Source organism: Pelophylax lessonae, assembly GCF_965119305.1.
Source record: "Pelophylax lessonae genome assembly, chromosome: 10".
In the NCBI taxonomy this organism is placed as follows: domain Eukaryota; kingdom Metazoa; phylum Chordata; class Amphibia; order Anura; family Ranidae; genus Pelophylax; species Pelophylax lessonae.
In genome coordinates, this window is record NC_138777.1 from 163,756,794 (window position 1) to 163,778,247 (window position 21,454).

The 21,454-nt window shown below is 39.8% G+C and overlaps 1 protein-coding gene across 1 annotated transcript in view; it reads left to right on the forward strand.

Annotated features, from left to right (window-relative positions):
• LOC309565538 (cathepsin W-like) overlaps positions 1 to 21,454 on the forward strand; it is a gene marked incomplete at its 3' end in the record, with an annotated part of 78,225 nt that overhangs the window by 35,462 nt on the left and 21,309 nt on the right. The window contains exons 9-10 of the mRNA XM_082270496.1: positions 3,574 to 3,658; positions 10,289 to 10,882. Coding sequence (XP_082126622.1) covers positions 3,574 to 3,658; positions 10,289 to 10,882 — 679 coding nt within the window. The remainder of the gene's footprint in view (positions 1 to 3,573; positions 3,659 to 10,288; positions 10,883 to 21,454) is intronic.

The window sequence follows — 21,454 nt, forward strand, 5'->3', positions numbered from 1 at the left end:
GCCCCCCAACTCAGCTTCTGGTTCAGTAAAGCCTATGAAATTAGAACTATGGAAAACCTGCTGGCAGACACTAAACATGCTGAGGAGCAGTTCCAAAAAATCTAGTTTTATTGGTCAGTTTTTCAAATCACATCACAGTACAACACCCTCCTGAGCACAGTGTAGAGGTGAGAGTGTGATTTGGGGGCACGCTCTAGGTCTTACCTTACAATGCCCCCTTTTTTGTATTCTCCTCCCCCCATCCTCTCTGTACCTTCTTCTTCCTTTAATAATCTTTTAAGCTTCCTACGGATCTTTTTCTATGTCAGGTTGCACAGTAATACTCTCGCATTTCCTACCCACTGGATACCCCCTTTCAGGTATGTGGATAAAGGGGTACCACCAGTCCTCCTGTATGGGGCCAGCAGGGCAGCCCAAGCAGCACGGTGAATCAGATGTGGGCAGTAAGGGTGATCAGTGCGGCAGGGGGGGCAATTACTGGAACCAATTCCCTGAATGGCTCTCTCTGCAGCACCTGAAAATGGGCTTCTTCTCTTCTTCATCTCGTTGGCTTTGTGCTGCTACAGGGAGAGCCTTACAAAAGATAAGTTCCAGTAATTCCCCCCCCCCCGCCACATCCATCACCCTCCCTGTGCACCATACGTTTTTGCCCTGATGCCCAGTCCCCCCTGTGTGCCCCCCTACCTCCGCAGTGTTGCTGGCTTTCCCCCACTCTTTCCAGCTTCAAGCACACAATAGGGTCTTTCAAGACTAAAAAGTGAGGGAAGGGTCCAGTAAATGTCATATTTACCAGCCCCTTCCTTTCTGAATTAACACAATGGGTGATCAGTACTGATCACTCACTGTGTTCATTCATAACTGAACCATTGGCTGTATGGGGCGCTGTCAGTGGCTGTATGCCCCCCCCCCCCAATATTATGCTGTGCCCCCCAACAGGATCCCACCTCCTGCTCTGGGATGATGGGTCGGTAAGCCCATATTGCGGGTTCCCGACCCGCAATTCCTGAGCATTATTATGAAGAACAGAGCCGATGCTTCCTGTATAGTTTCAGGTCCTGTCACATGCAGCATGATACCAAATGTACTTGAGACAGCAGCAATACAGGTAGCATCGGCTCTGCTATCTACTGCAGCCACATGCTTCCTCCAGCGCCCGCTCATGTCACATCTCCTTTGGTGTCTCAGAGGAGGCAGCTGTCCAAGCCAACAGCACCAGCCAGCAGTACCCACCAGCAGTACCAGCTCTGGAGAACAGCCAGCAGCAGCCACCAGCTATACCCACCTGGGGGAAAGCAGCAGCCAGCGATACCTGCAGGAATCCTGAGGAAGAAGTGAAGATTGAAGTCAGTTGAGGTGCAGGTAAACTGCAGTGCATCAATGTGAAAACAGCCTTAGGCCCCTTTCACACAATCGATCCGATCGGGTCCACCTGTCTTTTTCAAGTGGACCCAATCGGATCCTCCATTCACCTCTATAGAGCGGCAGGTGTAAATGGACTTGTGCCCCTTTACAACGGCCTATCTCCAATCCGATCTGATCCACTTAAAAAAATAGAAGGGAATCTGTCCCCTTCTGTCTGGGCAGATCGGATCGAATTGCCCATAGAGTAGAGCGGGCTGTATCTGTGTCTGCTCTGCATATGCTGAGTGGACACGTACCTGTTATCTGCCCACTTCACTCATTGTGGCCCCCGGCCGGTTACCAAGTCTCTAAAGTGGCTCTCACTCCTCAAAAGGTTGGGCACCCCTGCTGTAGGGGCATGAGTCCCAGATGGAGAGGTGCGCTGTAGCAGCCTTCCCCCTTAGTTTTGCCTCTGGTGTGTGGTGGAGGAAAGGAGTCCCGGATGGAGAGGTGCACGTTACTGTAGCGCATCATTAGACCCGTGGGGAAATCCTAAAGATCTCCCATGAAGTTGATAAAAGTGTTATGACCGCCGCCACTGTCACAGCTGGCCTTAACACTTTCTTCACTGTGGTTGGCAGGTCTCACTATTCTTCCCTACCTCCTCCATGCTGGGAGCATGGCATCAATACTAGGCTTTATTACTGTGTAAACTAGCACCAATACTAGGCTTTATTACTGTGTAAATTGGCAGCAATATTAGGCTTTATTACTGCATAAACAGGCACCAATATTAGACTTTATTACTGCGTAAACTGGCACCAATACTAGGCTTTATTACTGCGTAAACTGGCACCAATACTAGGCTTTATTACTGTGTAAACTGGTACCAATACTAAGCTTTATTACTGTGTAAACTGGCACCAATACTAGGGGTTATTACTGCATAAACTGGCATCAATACTAGGCTTTATTACTGCATAAACTGGCACTAATACTAGGCTTTATTACTGTGTAAACTGGCACCAATACTATGCTATATTACTGCGTAAACTGGCACCAATACTAGGGATTATTACTGTGTAAACTGGCACCAATACTAGGAGCTATTACTGTGTAAACTGGCACCAATACTAGGGGCTATTACTGTGTTAACTGGCACCAATACTAGGGGTTATTACTGGGTAAACTGTTTTCTGAAATTGCTTTAAGCTATAAAGAAAAGCATTTAAGAGTTTTCCTTTCTCGGGTCTGAAGCAATACCTGAGGAAGAAAGGAAAACTTGTGAAAGCTTGTCTTTTAGGTGTTGGGTTAGTACAATAAAAATGTATCATTGAATACTGCATTATTCGCATATTTTGTAACAATATATATATATATATATATATATATATATATATATATAGTTATAGGATAGCTCTCGCGCTAAATCACGCAAAATATAAATGTGATACCAGTGTGTAGATCAAATAAATATTCAATATTAAATGATGTATGAATACATATGCTGCAGCTTAAACCACAAAATCAATATAAAGTGTGAAAAATAAACTCCCACAAGCTGCGCAAAAACACTTCACAGAAATAAGTGTTCAAATATATGTGCAAAAAATACAATATTGCAGCAAATAATCATAAATAATAAACACATATAAGGTGGAATTGTGCACAAAATAAATCACATAAAGTCCATTAATCAAATGTGCTAAAGTAGAGACAGTTGTGAAGAAAGGAGCTCTGTGCTGAATGTTGGACACCACTTAAATCCCCCACCTGCGTGATCCCTCTCCCATCAGCTGGTAACTCACCACAACAAGATGCCCCCCATTTGCATGGTCAGGGCTACAAGCGCAATGACAAAACACCGTAGGGGTAGGGGTCCTGCTTAAAGTGGGCAGCAGCTCTGCCCACTTTTCTTCAAGTTTTTGCTAAGAGCAACCTGATATTAGCCAGGGGAGTGGTAGTGCCTGTTTTCTCAGGATTTTCTCTGATTGTATGTCTCCCTTTTCTCCCATTGTATGTCTCCCTTCTGTAAATTTGCATTTTTTTTAATATTGTTTATTACTCTGGTTCCATGTATTTTTCCTCCATGTAACTGACATCCCTGTTTTCTTTTGTGTTATATACTTGGGAAATTTCTAAATGAAGAATTTAAACAAAATGCAATATATGTTTCTAAAAAGTATTTCTGCAGATACTGTATTAAACTAAATCTTTTCTGTGTCTTTATAGCATTACCAAAATGGAATACTTCATCCAAAATCTAGAAACTGCAGCCCAATAATTAACCATATGATTTTACTGGTTGGATATACAGGTAAATCCTAAAATATACCTTGCTTTTTTCTTAATTTGCATAATCTCATTTATTTGTAAGAAAAAACAAATATCTTTTGAAAAGTTGTCTTCTACTTTTCAATATAACCTCTGCCTGATCATCTGATTTCGCATTTGTTTAAATAATATTGCACACATTTTTAATTGCTAATTCAGAACCCCTCTAAATGTGGGATATGATAATGTAACAGTGTATTTCAGATTTTCATGTTCGCAATAAAGCTGTAAATAATTATAACTAAACATGCGGAAAGTTAACCTCCCTGGTGGTATGATTCTGTCAGGAATTCTGTACCAAAAGCGGTACAATTTTTTGCATGGAAATTTGGCGTTATGTATTAAAGGCCTACAATTCTTAGTAATTACTGACTTAAAACTTACCAAAACAAGACTCTAGTAGACATCCCAGATGTGATAAATTTGAAACACAAACCCATGAATTATAATCTAATCAATAATATAATTTTATTCAATAATGCAATGAAAAATAATGAAATTTGTCAAAGAAATTCAATACACATCCTGAGTGTGAAACAGTTTGAAGCATGGAACTAGACAAAGTCCGACGTTGCAATCTGGACAATAGTACCTTGTTTCCTTTCGGACTTTTCTTCTATTGCCATCCTTCTTAGAACAGCAGACGATGCACATCCTGGTAGGCGCTAACTTTTTTGGGGTGGGCGGTACAAAGTCCACAAAATGACGGCCTGTCAGGCGTTCTGGATTGCCAACGTCAACAGCGCGTCGTCCGGGTCTGTTAGCAGATACTGATGGCGTCGGGTGGTTGACGAAAATCTGCTCAGCCACCTTCCAGATAAAGTCTGAATGAACAAGGGGTAGGGTAGTGTTGGCTTTGTAAAGGACATAGGCGTTCCAAAGGCACTGTTCAAGGAGATGCCTGAAAATCTTTTTGTAGTACTTTTTTTGTTGCTTCCGCATCTCCAGGTAAAATGTCATTGCCTGATCGGCTCGGTCGACAACTCCCATCATGTGATTGTAGTCGATCACGACTTGCGGCTTCAGCACATCTGTTCCGTGTTTTGTGCGGACCATAGCAAGTGGAGGTGCTGTGCACGGTGCTCATGAGACACACATCCTTTTTGTCTCGCCACCGCATTGCCATCATTTTACCCTTTTGAAAGGCAACCATCTCTCCTTTTTTTAGCTTTTTCCTGCTAAACATTGATGGCATGTCACGCCGGTTTGGCCTAACAGTACCATACCCATCTGTTTTGTTTAGGAGCAAAACTTCATAAAGTTCCGGAGAGGTATAAAAATTGTCCGTTGTCACGCAATATCCCTGGTTCAGCAGTGGGTCCAGCAGTGAAAGGACAGAGGATGTGGCCATCCCATAGCCGCTGTACCTGGGATTGAATTTGGTACCTTTCCTGGTGTAAATTATAGCATTCCATATATATCCTGTGGACGACTCACAGAGCATATAAAATTTGATCCCGAACCGCGCTCTTTTGGATGCAATAAATTGGATCCAGCTCAGGCGTCCCTTGTAGGCCATCAGATTTTCGTCCACACTGACATCCCTGTCTGGCACATAGGTCCGCTGGAAGTTGGTGACAATCATTTGGCACACCTCCCAGATTTTTTTGAGTTTGGGCGCAGGATGCGTGGCCTCATCAAACTCCTCGTTGTTGACGAAATGCAAATTTTTCATGATCAGAGAAAAACTCTGACATCGGACATCACTGTGCCAAAAAATGGAGTGGCCAGCATCTTATTGGTGGTCCAATACCATTTCTGGAGCGGTTTCCCCACCACTCCCTGAAGGATGATGAGTCCCAGAAACTGCCAGATGTCCTCTTTACTAACCGGTTCCCATTTTCTGGATCGGGAAAATCTGGCACGCAGCGTAGCGGTTGGTTTCAGTGACTATTTTTAGAATTACCTCCTCAGTTAGAAATAACTTCAGGTACGCCAGAGGGTTGTCACTCTCCACATCAACCTTCATCCCAGGAGTTCCAGTGAATCGGAATCTCGGGGGCGCTGCCTGGTCCGCATCGCTGTCTAAAGGGCACCAAGTGCGCACATCACTTAGGTCAAGTGCGGGATCATCGGCGTCACTTTCTCGATCAGTGTCGGTGTCAGAGTCAGATGACAACTCCGTGTCGCTGCCGCTGTCGCAGTCGCTCATCTCATCCAAAAGCGCATATGTAGGACAGCACTTTTTTGATGCCATTTTCAAATGATTTTATTTCTCACAAATGACAATGGCAAGTGGCACTGAAAGGGCACTGTGTCTTTTACCAAAGTGATACAGTGTAATCCTCTCAGATTACACTGTATCACCTCCTTTTTATATGTTTATGTTTGGTGCAACTTTGAATTTTCCTCCCTAGTTCCAATCCCATGCAGCATTGCAGCTGCAGGGAACGGAACTAGGAAGTCCTCATACCGACAGACGAGCGGCGGGGATCTCGGCTGGCGGTCACAGCAATGAGAAATCATCGCTGGATCGCCAGGATAAGGTAAGACACACCGCTGCGCGCTCTGCACATTCACCCCGAGCGTGACTCGGGGATACCGATAACAGCAGGAAAATTCTACCCCGAGTCTCGGGGTTACCACTATGCAGGTTAAGCCAAATTAAGGTATATTTTCTTATCTATAGAATTGCTTATAGTTCAGTAGTTACATAGGTTTGGTTGAAAAAAGACACTAGTCCATCTAGTTCAACCAAAAGAAAAAAAATAAACTTATAGAAAATCTCCAAATACTCAATCCTATATCCACAGTTGTAATGGGTTGGTGAAATTCTCGCGCTGTCACTCTTTATGAACTCCTTATCTCCTTTAATGCTGCAGGTACTGTTATTGGTAACCTACACAATACTGATATTTATAGCAGGGGGGGGGAGTACCGCGCTTTAAAGGTGCTTAGTGAAAATAAATTAGTGCATATTACTCATATCGATAAAATTGCTTTCAGTGCTTCCAAATATATTAATCATATAAATCCCTATGTGCTTGAATAAAATACTGTTGACTAATAAATACATTTTCTCCAGTGCATAAATAATATCTAATAAGTGATGTAAATATCAATTAATAATAAATTAATTTTCTCTTCAATACATAAATAACATCTTATAGGTGATGTAAAAAATTAGTGCTTAATACAATCCGCAATCCTTATATAAAAATTGTTATAAAAATTATTAATAAAGTGCCAGTGATAAAATTATATAATAGTGCTTTTAAACCGATAATAAATATATAATTCAAAAGGTGGTAAAGTGCTAAAGTGTCCTTGAAATACGTTAAATAAATAAATAGAGTGGTGTGTGTTCAAAAGAATCTTCTTTCCCAATTCTCATGCAGGTGCTCTTCCATGCAGTGGCCACTAGGTGTCCTAAGCGCTCACCTCAATTGCCTTTACAATAAGCCTTGTGTTATTTGCTTTTGTATGGTATTTCCTCCTTCTCTATGGCGTGTAGGTCCCGCTAGTAATACCCAAAAACTCTCCTTTGTGGACCGGTATTCCAGGGGGTATGTGTGGTACCGTTGTATCTCCAAAAACAAATGGGCCACAATAGTGAAGTACCGTTGATAATTTATTAAAATAGATTTTAAAATCAAACTCACATTGTATTCCGTCTTTCCAATTGCATAACACTCGTATTACCGCTACGTCACTTCCGGTTTGGCGTCCTACGCGTTACGCTGCGTGCCCACACAGCTTCTTCCAGGGATAACTTGCCTACCATTGTGACGTTCTATTTATATCACTGGAGCCGGAAATGAACCTTCCGCCATTTTTATTGTTTATGTATGATTTATTATAGACCGGAAGTAGTTCTATGGCCATTTTCTTGGAGTCTTTTGAAAACATCGTTTCCAATGCTCCCTTTCTTTCAATATAAGTCTTATATTTCATGATAATATCTATATATTTATTACATTAAACCCCTTTACAATTAAAATACTTTTATTAATTAAACTCAAAGTTTAAAAAAATTTGGATTCAAACCCGGAAAAATTTGGATTAAAACCCGGAAGTGATGTATCTGCGGATCCATATTGCAGATGACATATTATTATACACAATCAATATACAATATGTTTTAATCAATATACATTATGTTTTATTCCATAACTTGTTACCCTTCCTTCTAACGTACCTTCTCTTAACCCTATAATGACCTGTTTCGATTTTATATTATCTCTGGACCTAATTCTACTTTACTGTATTTTATTTTTATTTTTACTTTATTTAATTTTATTTCTCACTTTATGCCAATCCATTCTTCTTTTATGTTGTTTATATACTCTTACTTATTCTTTTTGTTTTCATTAGGACTTTTTTTGGGGTATATTTTATTATATGAAAAACCAAGTATTATAAAATTCTAAAATGATTAAAATATTCCTCTAAAAATAATTTTAAAAATTACTTATAAAACAGTTCAAGTCAAATTCAATATTTAACCCATTTGGTGTTAAACAATCCAATGTATGAATCCAGTAAGATTCCCTTTGACTTAAAGTGCGGACTTTGTGACTTCCTCGCCAATGCCTCTTGTACGGTTCGATCGCCCAGAATTTCAAATGTGAGGGGTCCCTTCGATGATATTGATCAAAATGCCTGGATACACTGTGCCTATCGTAACCATTTTCAATATTTTTCACGTGTTCCTTTATCCTAATCCTTAGTAATCTCTTGGTGCGGCCTACATACTGTAGACCGCAACTGCACTCTAGTCCATAGACTACTCCTTCTGTGTTGCAACCAATAAAATCTTTTATTTTATATGTCGTGTTATTTCTTGTTGATTTAAATTCATGTATTTTTCCTTTTGGTTTTTTTGTGTGGAGGCATGCATAACATCTTTTGCATGGATAGAATCCCTTTCCTGTAAAGAATGTGAAATGCGCTTTGGGTGGATCCATGACTGTTTTCACTATCATGTTTCTAATAGTCGGTGCTCGTTTATATATAAATGCTGGATGTTCTGGTAATGTGTCCTTCAGGTGTTTATCCTTCTTTAAAATGTGCCAATGTTTTTTTATTATTTTCTCCACTTTCTTGTGTTGCATACTGTACTCCATTACTATAGATAAGTTTTCCATGAATTTGTTCTTAGTTTTGTTCTTGTCTTCTAATAGATTTTTCCTCTCAACCTTTTTGACTTCATTGATTTTTTCTGTTATAAATGTTGTTTCGTAGCCTTTTTCTATGAATCTTTTGCCTATGATGTCTGCTTGTTGTTCATAATCCTGTTCCTTAGTGCAATTTCTTTTTATTCTTAGGAGTTGGCCTTTTGGGATGTTAAATAACCAATTATTATGATGACAACTGTTTGTTGGCAAGTAACTGTTTTTATCTACTTCTTTAAAATGTGTCTTTGTAATGATCTTCCCATTTTCTTGTATGATTGCTAAATCCAAATATTTTACTTCCAGATTACTTATATCCCATGTTAATCTAATATTCTTATCATTTTCATTTAATTTATTTAAAAATTCAATCAAAGTTTCTTTGTTCCCTTGCCATAAAATAAGTCCGTCATCAATAAATCTCTTGTATAAAATAATCTCCTCTGGGATGTTGTTAAAAATGTTATCTTCTTCCCACTGTGACATAAATATGTTCGCGACACTTGGAGCGAATTTTGAACCCATGGCTACTCCGACTTTTTGATAATAATAAGTTTTCTTATACCAAAAATAATTTTTCTTCAGGCAGAAGTCTAGGCATTTAATTATAAATTTTCTCTGCTTGCATACCAGATTGGTGTATTTTCTTAGTGCCCATTTGACCGCTTCACATGCTTCATGATGGTTAATAATGGTATACAATGCTGCAACATCTATTGTTGCCATATATACATTCCTGTCGAATTGAGGTAGATTTTCAATTATTTGAAGAATATGTTTGGTATCTCTTACGTAAGCTGTTGTGGCTGGTATTATCGGTTGTAAAAACGTATCTATATATTGGCCTAATCTTGCTGTTAAGGACTCTATTCCATTGACTATCGGTCTTGGGGGTGGGTCTTCCCTATTCTTGTGTAATTTTGGGATTGTGTATATTATTGGGGTTCTGCATGCCTCTGGTGATAAGTATTTAGCTTCTTTCTTTGTTAGTACTTCTTTTTTTAAACCTAGATGTACTAATTGTTCCAATTCCTTTTTGTATTTTCCAAGAGGGTTGCTGGATAATATTTCATATGTGTTTTCATCTCCTAGCATTTCTGTCATTTTTTCTTCATATTGTTCTTTGGTCACAATCACAATTCCTCCTCCCTTGTCCGCCGGCCTTATCACTATATCTTTCCTCTTTTTTAATTTATTAAGGCCTGTTTTCATTGCTCTGGATTCATCATATTTATCTTCAAGTTTTTCACATCTTCTAAAACCAAATCTTTAAAAACACCTATAAATTTATTGTCTTTAATCTGCGGGTTAAAAACTGATTTGTTTCTTAAAATACTATGTTGAATATCTTCTTTATTTGAGGTAGTTGTTGTTTGTCTTGCTGAGTGTCTGTTACACCAATCTGGTATGCAAGCAGAGAAAATTTATAATTAAATGCCTAGACTTCTGCCTGAAGAAAAATTATTTTTGGTATAAGAAAACTTATTATTATCAAAAAGTCGGAGTAGCCATGGGTTCAAAATTCGCTCCAAGTGTCGCGAACATATTTATGTCACAGTGGGAAGAAGATAACATTTTTAACAACATCCCAGAGGAGATTATTTTATACAAGAGATTTATTGATGACGGACTTATTTTATGGCCAGGGAACAAAGAAACTTTGATTGAATTTTTAAATAAATTAAATGAAAATGATAAGAATATTAGATTAACATGGGATATAAGTAATCTGGAAGTAAAATATTTGGATTTAGCAATCATACAAGAAAATGGGAAGATCATTACAAAGACACATTTTAAAGAAGTAGATAAAAACAGTTACTTGCCAACAAACAGTTGTCATCATAATAATTGGTTATTTAACATCCCAAAAGGCCAACTCCTAAGAATAAAAAGAAATTGCACTAAGGAACAGGATTATGAACAACAGGCAGACATCATAGGCAAAAGATTCATAGAAAAAAGCTACGAAACAACATTTATAACAGAAAAAATCAATGAAGTCAAAAAGGTTGAGAGGAAAACTCTATTAGAAGACAAGAACAAAACTCAGAACAAATTCATGGAAAACTTATCTATAGTAATGGAGTACAGTATGCAACACAAGAAAGTGGAGAAAATAATAAAAAAACATTGGCACATTTTAAAGAAGGATAAACACCTGAAGGACACATTACCAGAACATCCAGCGTTTATATATAAACGAGCACCGACTATTAGAAACATGATAGTGAAAACAGTCATGGATCCACCCAAAGCGCATTTCACATTCTTTACAGGAAAGGGATTCTATCCATGCAAAAGATGTTATGCATGCCTCCACACAAAAAAACCAAAAGGAAAAATACATGAATTTAAATCAACAAGAAATAACACGACATATAAAATAAAAGATTTTATTGGTTGCCACACAGAAGGAGTAGTCTATGGACTAAAGTGCAGTTGCGGTCTACAGTACGTAGGCCGCACCAAGAGATTACTAAGGATTAGGATAAAGGAACACGTGAAAAATATTGAAAATGGTTACGATAGGCACAGTGTATCCAGGCATTTTGATCAATATCATCGAAGGGACCCCTCACATTTGAAATTCTGGGCGATCGAACCGTACAAGAGGCATTGGCGAGGAAGTCACAAAGTCCGCACTTTAAGTCAAAGGGAATCTTACTGGATTCATACATTGGATTGTTTAACACCAAATGGGTTAAATATTGAATTTGACTTGAACTGTTTTATAAGTAATTTTTAAAATTAGTTTTAGAGGAATATTTTAATCATTTTAGAATTTTATAATACTTGGTTTTTCATATAATAAAATATACCCCAAAAAAGTCCTAATGAAAACAAAAAGAATAAGTAAGAGTATATAAACAACATAAAAGAAGAATGGATTGGCATAAAGTGAGAAATAAAATTAAATAAAGTAAAAATAAAAATAAAATACAGTAAAGTAGAATTAGGTCCAGAGATGATATAAAATCGAAACAGGTCATTATAGGGTTAAGAGAAGGTACATTAGAAGGAAGGGTAACAAGTTATGGAATAAAACATAATGTATATTGATTAAAACATATTGTATATTGATTGTGTATAATAATATGTCATCTGCAATATGGATCCGCAGATACATCACTTCCGGGTTTTAATCCAAATTTTTCCGGGTTTGATTCCAAATTTTTTTAAACTTTGATTTTAATTAATAAAAGTATTTTAATTGTAAAGGGGTTTAATGTAATAAATATATAGATATTATCATGAAATATAAGACTTATATTGAAAGAAAGGGAGCATTGGAAACAATGTTTTCAAAAGACTCCAAGAAAATGGCCATAGAACTACTTCCGGTCTATAATAAATCATGCATAAACAATAAAAATGGCGGAAGGTTCATTTCCGGCTCCAGTGATATAAATAGAACGTCACAATGGTAGGCAAGTTATCCCTGGAAGAAGCTGTGTGGGCACGCAGCGTAACGCGTAGGACGCTAAACCGGAAGTGACGTAGCGGTAATACGAGTGTTATGCAATTGGAAAGACGGAATACAATGTGAGTTTGATTTTAAAATCTATTTTAATAAATTATCAACGGTACTTCACTATTGTGGCCCATTTGTTTTTGGAGATACAACGGTACCACACATACCCCCTGGAATACCGGTCCACAAAGGAGAGTTTTCGGGTATTACTAGAGGGACCTACACGCCATAGAGAAGGAGGAAATACCATACAAAAGCAAATAACACAAGGCTTATTGTAAAGGCAATTGAGGTGAGCACTTAGGACACCTATTGGCCACTGCATGGAAGAGCACCTGCATGAGAATTGGGAAAGAAGATTCTTTTGAACACACACCACTCTATTTATTTATTTAACGTATTTCAAGGACACTTTAGCACTTTACCACCTTTTGAATTATATATTTATTATCGGTTTAAAAGCACTATTATATAATTTTATCACTGGCACTTTATTAATAATTTTTATAACAATTTTTATATAAGGATTGCGGATTGTATTAAGCACTAATTTTTTACATCACCTATAAGATGTTATTTATGTATTGAAGAGAAAATTAATTTATTTTTAATTTATATTTACATCACTTATTAGATATTATTTATGCACTGGAGAAAATGTATTTATTAGTCAACAGTATTTTATTCAAGCACATAGGGATTTATATGATTAATATATTTGGAAGCACTGAAAGCAATTTTATCGATATGAGTAATATGCACTAATTTATATCCACAGTTAATCCAGAGGAAGGCAAAAACCCAATAAAGCATAATCTAATTAGCTCCAGTGAGGGAAAAATGTTTCCTGATTCCACAGGAGGCAATTGGATATCCCCTGGATCATCTACCCCTGGTGTCATTACTTCTAATTGTTAGTATCCAGTTATATTATGGGAATGCAGTTAGAAATGCATCCAGCTCTTTTTTTAAACATTCTACTGAGCTGGCCAGAACTAGTTCTTGAGGGAGTCTATGACACATTTTCACAGCTCTTACTGTGAAGAAGCCTTTCCGTATTTAAAGATTACATCTCTTTTTTCCTCCATACATAAAGAGTACCCCTTGTTCTCTGTAATGACCTGAAAGTAAATAACTCTACACCAACTTCAATATATGGATTACTTATGTATTTATACATGGTGATCATATTCCCCCTTAATCTCTTCTTCTCAAGAGAATGCATACAGTTCAGCTATTCTTTTTTTCATAAGCATGCCTCTTATCAGTTTGGTTGCCCTACTCTGCACTGTCTCCAGTTATCTGATATACTTATTGTGAACTGGTGCCCAAACCTGAACTGCATATTGGAGATGAGGTCTTACTAATTATTTGTACAGAGGCAACAAAATGTCTCTCTCTTTTGAGTCTATTCCTCTTGTGATGGACTGCCTGGAACCCCACCTGAGTGCCTTCGCCAAGATACAGCTTCCTCCACTCTTGAACCGGGAACCAGGTATTATAAATGAGAATTGCACTCGTAAACTGGACAATACTAGCTTAGGTGCAAACTGGAAGCCACCCAGAATTTTTACCACACAAAATCAGATAAGAGTTTGATCACAGTATCTTATACAATGCAAACTTTAAACAGTAATACATTCCATCAGTACGTCTAACAGTACATCTAATGAACCGCTAACATAAACAAATAAACATCCCACAATAGTTTGGTAACGAGGTGAAGTGGACACAATACTAGCAGACAGGCAGAAACAGGTGACTCAATTAACAATGGGGATTCACACCTAGGAGGCACACAATGGGGAATTATACAATGAGAAAGACATCTTAATAAACAGATACACATAACAGCAGGAGACACCAGAATCAGGTTGTTTGAAGCTAATTATAATCTTTTGCCTATAGTCTTTGAGTCTAGGAGGGGGGTTAAAGCAATCAATGCTGGTCCCTAAATCTGTATCTATGTCCTGGGTTCCCAGAGTATGTGTGTCTTCTTAGAGACATGGACCCAAATCTGAAGCAAAACCACTCCAAAGGTCCCCCAGGCACACACCTCCCTCTCAAAAGTCGGGCCCATCGTCAGTAAGCAAGAGGCTACCCTACAGTCCCCTCCAAAAGCCCCTGCCCCAGTTGGGTCTGTCACACCTCTTTTAATACAAGTATTTTTCTAGCTTTAGAAACTACAGCTTGGCATTGCATGCTATATAAGTTTATGATCTACCAGAACACCCAGATCCTTCTCCACCACTGACTCCCCCAGCTGTTCTCCTCCCAGGATGTATGATGGGTACATGTTGTTTGTCCCCAAGTCCATACATTTTAATTTATCAGCAGTAACCCCATTTGCCACCTATATTGCTTAAATTTGAGACATCCTGTAAGGATGTTATTCTACTGCATAGCTTGGTCTCATCTGCAAACACTGAAAGGTCAATATCAGTAACTCACATATTAGAATTAAAACAGGTCAGTATATGGAATATTTTTAGTTAGGTTATTATCATTGTTCTTTAACTACTTCAATACCTGACACTCACCCCCCTTTCTGCCCAGAACAATTTTCAGCTTTCAGTGCTGTCACACTTTGAATGATAATTGCGCAGTCATGCAACACTGTACCCAAATTACATTTTTATCATTTGGGAGACGGATAGAGCTTTCTTTTGGTGGTATTTATTCACCACTTAATTTTTATTTCTTTTTTTAGCTAAGCAAGCAACTGAAAAGACCGAAAGTTAAAAAAAAAAAAAACGTTTTTCTTAGTTTCTATATAGTTGCATAGTTACATAGTAGTTGAGGTTGAATAAAGACAATAGTCCATCCAGGTCAACCTGTGTAGGTGTGTGTGGATGTAATTATTTCCCATACCCCTGAATGTTTTAATCCTTGAGATGTACGTCCAAGAGTCTTTTAAAAGTAGCCATACTCCCCGCAGTTACTACCACTTGTGGTAGAGAATTCCACAATCTTGTAGCCCTTACTGTAAAAAACCCCTGCTTAGCCTGAGGTTAAATCTCTTCTCCTCTAATTGCACTGTATGGCCTTGTGTCCACATGCATTCATTGTGAATGAACAGTTTTTTTTTTCTATGTTGAGATCACCGTTGAGGTAATTGTACATTGCTATCATGTCCCCTCTCAGGCGTCTCCTTTCCAGGGAGAATAAATCAAGTGCTCTTTATAATTAAGGTCCTCCAATCCCCTAATCAGTTTAGTTGCTCTTCTCTGGACTCTCTCCAGCTCCAACACATCCCTCCTGAGGATTGGCGACCAGAACTGAACAGAATACTCCAGATGTGGTCGGACCAGAGTTTTATAAAGTGGTAGGATTATAGTTTTATCTCTGGAATACATCCCCTTCCTTATGCATGCTAATATTCTGCTGGCTTTTGCAGCTGCAGCTTGACATTGCATGCTATGGCCAAGTCTATCTTCCACTAAGACTCCCAGATCTTTCTCCATTTTTGATTCCCCCAGGGGTTCTTCCCCCCCCCCCCAAAGTGTATTGGGCGTTTGTTTTTAGTCCCCAAGTGCAATACCTTACACTTCTCCACATTAATCCTCATTTGCCATGTAGTTGCCCACTCTGTTATTTTGTTCAGGGCATTCTGTAAGATTTCTGCCTCACGATGTGAAGTTATTGCCCTACTTAATTTTGTGTTATCTGCAAAAACTGAGATTGAGCTAATGATACCATCCTCATTGCTATTTATGAATAAATTGAACAAAATTGGTCCCAGGACTGAGCCTTGGGGGACCCCACTTACCAGCCCAGACTAGTCTGAGTACGCGTTATTTATTACCACCCTTTGGACACGCCCCTTTAACCAGTTTTGTATTCAAGAGCAAACCTTGTGGTCGATGCCTGCAGACCTTATTTTATAAATTAAGCGTTTGTGGGGAACTGTATCAAAGGCCTTAGCAAAATCCAGGTACACCACATCCACTGGTCTCCCCCTATCTAGCTCACAGCTCACCTCCTCGTAGAATGTTAACAGATTGGTTTGACAAGAACACCCTTTTGTAAACCTGTGCTGATTGATTACTGCTGATGATGTTATTCTCTTTAGCAAACTCTTGGATATAGCCCCTTATCATCCCCTCCAGAAGTTTACATACTATTGACGTCAGGCTGACCGGCCTATAATTTTTGCCTCTGCCCTTTTTTGAATATTAGTATCACATTGGCTTTCCTCCAGTCACCTGGTACAGTTCCTGTCAAAATACTATTAAAAGTTTTTTTAAAAATAAGTAATTTTTCTTCTTCACTGATGAGTTCAGATGAGACTGCACTGATGGGCACTGGTGAGGCTGCACTGAGGGGCACTGGTGAGGCTGCACTGAGGGGCACTGGTGAGGCTGCACCGAGGGGCACTGGTAAGCTCCACTGACGGACACTGATTGGGCTGCAATGATGATCAGTGCCCTGATTAGCAGTGTAAACAATGTGTCCTGTCTGACTTGCCGGTTATCGGCTCCCCTTTTGTCACACAGATACAGCGTGTGTGAGCAAAGGAATGCTGATAACTGGAAAGTCTTTTTACACGTGAGCAGCTTTTATTGGACACAGATGATCACATGTTAAAGGGCGGCTGTGATTGGACCTTTTACCCCGATCTGTATTTCAACTGTTGCAGTTTATTCATTAACAGATCGCTATTTCTGGTGCGGCTGTGGAGGTGAAGCCCCACACAAACATGATGAATTTAAATGCGGGGGGAGAGGAACCCATACATGCTTTCACAAGGGGGGCTCAGGAGGTTAGGGAGGCTAGTGCATAGCAACATGTTATGCTCTAAATGTGTAACCAAGTGGTGCTGTGCGCTTGCAAAATTAATTAATTAATTTAATTCTAAACAAGCTGCTGCTAACACTGATTGTGTTCCTACAATAATACGTGTTAAATAAAAATATTGTGTTTGCACTGCTAAAGCAATTAAATAACCCCCTAGAAACAAAGACTTAACAAAATAAATGAAGCTAAATATCATCATTAGCCATGCGTTAAATGTGCAATCCCAAGTGAATCAGTGCAGTGCATTTGACTGAAATAAATGTTGAAAATAAGTGCAGCTGTGGATAATTCTCCAAAACAAGTCCAAAAGCTAAAAGTGAAGTAATGTGCATATGTTGAAGGCTCTTCACCCTCCTAATAAAGAATAAATAATTCCCAAACATAAGTCCAAAATTCAAGAAAGGGGTGTGCATGTGTTGAAGGCGCATCACCCTCATAAATTAAGTGCTCCCCCACTAAAGTGATCCTCCACTGGCTGAAATGCTTGCTCACCTTGCTAGTGGACCCATAAACTAATATAGGTCAATCAAGCATATTAGAATGACATCAATGGTGCAATGATCCTCTGGCTTATGTCATCAGCTTGGATTATATCTCTATGTAATTTATAGATTAGATTATATCTAGATGTAGCCAGGTGATGTCACTCTCGGACTCGCATGAGTCCTCGAATTTAATGTGAGAGCATATACAAGCAGTTGTACATACTGGTTTTTATATTAATAAATGTGAGTAGTTTTAATTAAGATTGGCAAGTGTCCTAATATCAAAGGAAAGTAGTACACTATATGCAGCCGTGTTTTCTATCGTTATATATGGAGTACCTTTTGGGGATGGAGCCAGTCGAGGTTGCCGTTTACATCTAGATATAATCTAAGCTGATGACAAAAGCCAGGGGATCATTACACCATTGATGTGATTCTAATATGCTTGATTGACCTGTATTAGTTTGAGTCCACTAAAAAGGTGAGCAAGCAATTCAACCACTGGAGGATCATTTGTTTGGCGGTGGAGCACTTGATTTATGAGAGTGAACAGCCTTCAACACATGCACACCATTTTCTTGAATTTTGGACTCGTGTTTGGGAATTATTTATTGCGGTAGAGCACCTAATTTATGAGGGTGAAGAGCCTTCAACATATGCAAATTACTTCACTTTGAGTTTTTGGACTTGTGTTTGGGAATTATCCACTGCTGGACTAATTTTCAACATTTATATCAGTCAAATATACTGCACTGATTCACTTGGGATTGCACGTTTGGTTGTCCTTTATGATAATATTTAGCTTCCTTATTTTTGTGTTTAAAAGAGAAGAATGGGTTTCTCTTTTTTTCCCAAGTTATACTTACCTAGGTGGATGCAGCATCGGTCCCTTGGGTCCTCTTGACTGACTGTCAGTCAGCAGCTCTCTGCTCTGCCCCCTCCTTGCTCATTGGAGTGCTGAGCTGTGGTGGGGCGCTGAGAGGCTGAGCTGGGTGTCAGTCCAGGCCCCTAAGTCCCGGTTAACACTATTGCTATGCGGGAACACTGCGAATGTACTGCGTGTTCCCGCATCACATTGGCAGCACAGGCAGTTCACACTGCCATATGCGAATCGCTGGGGGTGTCAATTTAAAGTTAACGACCCCCCCCAGATCAGATCGCAGTGCGATCTAACAGTTCGCACATGAATTGGATTGCACTGGTGTGAACCACCACGCGATCTGATTCTGCTGCGGACCAAAAAAAGGGTCCTGTGCGAGTTCACGTGAGATGTCGGTCATCGCAATAGTGTAAACTGGCCCTAAAGGATCCCGACTCCATGGTCGTGATGACACGGTGACACGGTGCCTGGACCGACATCTGTGACGTCAGCAGAGAGCGGACTTCAGATCGCTCTCTGCAGAAAACGAGTTAAAGGAGAGCAGAATGATCTGCACTCCTGTGATAAAGGAAATGTGCAGCCAAAGCTCATTTGGCAGTACATCTATGTAAGACTTTTTTTTTTTTCTTTTCTTCTAGGGGGTTATTAAATTGCTTTAGCAGCGCAAACACATATTTTTATTATGCTCTAAATATGGGTGTACCAGGATTCTTAAGGTGAACCTGTCCTTTAACCACTTGCCGACCGCTCACTCGAGCTCTACTGCGGCAAAGTGGTTAGTTCCCATCCAGCGACGTAGACATACGTCGCTGGACTCCTCCCCTTGTGGGCGGCGCACTCGCGCCGCCGGAGGCTCGCTCCCACTGTATTCAGTCACAGCGGGAGTCGGGCCAGGGGAGGAGCGGCGGCGATCACCGCTGCTCTTCCCCGATCGTTGGGGAATCGAGTTTGGAGATCCGCCCGCTTGTGTAAACAGAGCAGGCGGATTTCCTAAGTGACAGACAGTGACAGATTGCAGGGTTCAGCATAGCTGAACCTGCGATCTGTCCCTCTGTCACTCAGTCACCTCCCCCCACACGTCAGTAAGCACCAGGCATACATTGACCCCTCCCTCTCCAATAAAATTATCCCTTCCCTGCCAGTGTAATTTTTACAGTAACAGTGCATATTTATAGCACTGATTACTGTAGTAATGTCACTGGTACCCCCAAAAGTGCCAAAAATGTCAGTCAAGGGTCTGATCTGTCCGCCGCAATGTCGCAGTCCGGCAATAAAAAATCGCAGATCGCCGCCATTACTCGTTAAAAAAAAAAAACACCAAAAATGACAGAAATCTTTCCCTTAGTTAGTAAACGCAATAACTTTTGCGCAAACCAATCAAAATACGCTTATTGTGATTTTTTTTTACCAACATAGGTAGCAGAAAACAAATTGGCCAAAAATTTAAAAAAATTTAGATTTTTACATTTTTTTTGGGGGGGGGGGGGGAATTTCATATAAAAAAATGTGAAAAATATTGTTATTTTTTCAAAATTTACGATTTTTTTATTTATTTAGCAAAAAGTAAAAATCGCACAGGTGATCAGATACCACCAAAAGAAAGCTCTGTTTGTGGGAAAAAAAGATGTAAATTTTGTTTGGGTATGGCGTCGCACGACCGTGGAATTGTCAGCAGGGCCGCTGATAGGGCAGTACAACCAGCCCTGTTGTACCGGGCCCGGGCTCCATCAGCTCTACAAGGGGCCCGGGCAGCATCACAGTTAATGTCTGCATGTTCAAAAAAAAATCGTTTTTTCTAAACCTTTTCCTAATTTGTAATTTCTTGGGGTGTAATTACATTTTCCTGGGCCCTATAATGACAGCAGAAGGGCCCAGGAGGTGAGTGCAGTGGCGGGACTTTTTTTCCATTTTCGGGTCGCATGTATACATGGGATTTAGTTCCATGGTGATTTGCTGCCATATAGTCCTGGCTGCTGCTGTCCACTGCCTTGCCTGGCGGAGGGATACAATAATTCTCTGCTCAGCCCCGCCTCCCCTTACTCAAGTGCAGAGTGTGATCATGTACGGAGGCAGATTGCTCAGCAGCTGACAGGGAACAGCAGGAGGACAGCGTGGCTGGATTGGACACAGTGAGTGAAGAACAGATAGAGTCCTCACTGTGTCCTATGATCTCAGCATAAAAATCACACAGGCTGCTGGTGCCCTGTCACATTGTCACATGAATTCTGGGGATGCTGACTTTAAGCTATGACTGTAGTGAGTGTTACTGCATAACAAAGTCAGCATCCCCAGCATCCATGTGACACTGTGACAGGGCACCTGTAGCCTGTGTGATTTTCATGCTGGTGATCATAGGACACAGTGAGATGCTACTTTAAACTTGTGTTTGGGGGACAGTAAACATGTGCAGTCAAACCACTCCCCTTTAACCTCTTCCCGCCCATCGATGTATCAGTGTTCTGTCAGAATAGCGCTACCTATCAGATTCTGCTAGCAGAAGTGGCATTCGGAAAGAACAACTTACTGCGCATGCACCATGTGTTCCAACATGGCGACTATGCGTTCCAATAGGTTTCCTAATGTGACAGAACACGGAGCAGAGGCGGACATCTTCTTACACCCACACAAGTCTTGAATTTTACATTTATTTTAGCAGTAAACTCACCTTATATACTGAAATAGACTATTTCACCGCAACCGAGTGGAACAGTCTATTTCACTATAGAATCAGTTTGTCGCTGAGCAGTGCGGGGTGTACCAAGGTGGCCGTCACCACATTGGCCGCAGGTTTCTCGCTATATTTACTAGAATACAATAATAATACAAATGTAATACTGTGATTTATTCTATAAGGTCAGTTTACTGATAAAATAAATGTAAAATTGAAGACTTGCGTGGGTGTAAGAAGATGTCCGCTGCTGCTTCGTGTTCTGTCACATTAGGAAAGCTATTGGTACGCATAGCAGCCATGTTGGAATGCATGACGCATGCGCAGTAAGTTGTTCTCGTCTGTATATTACTTCCGGTA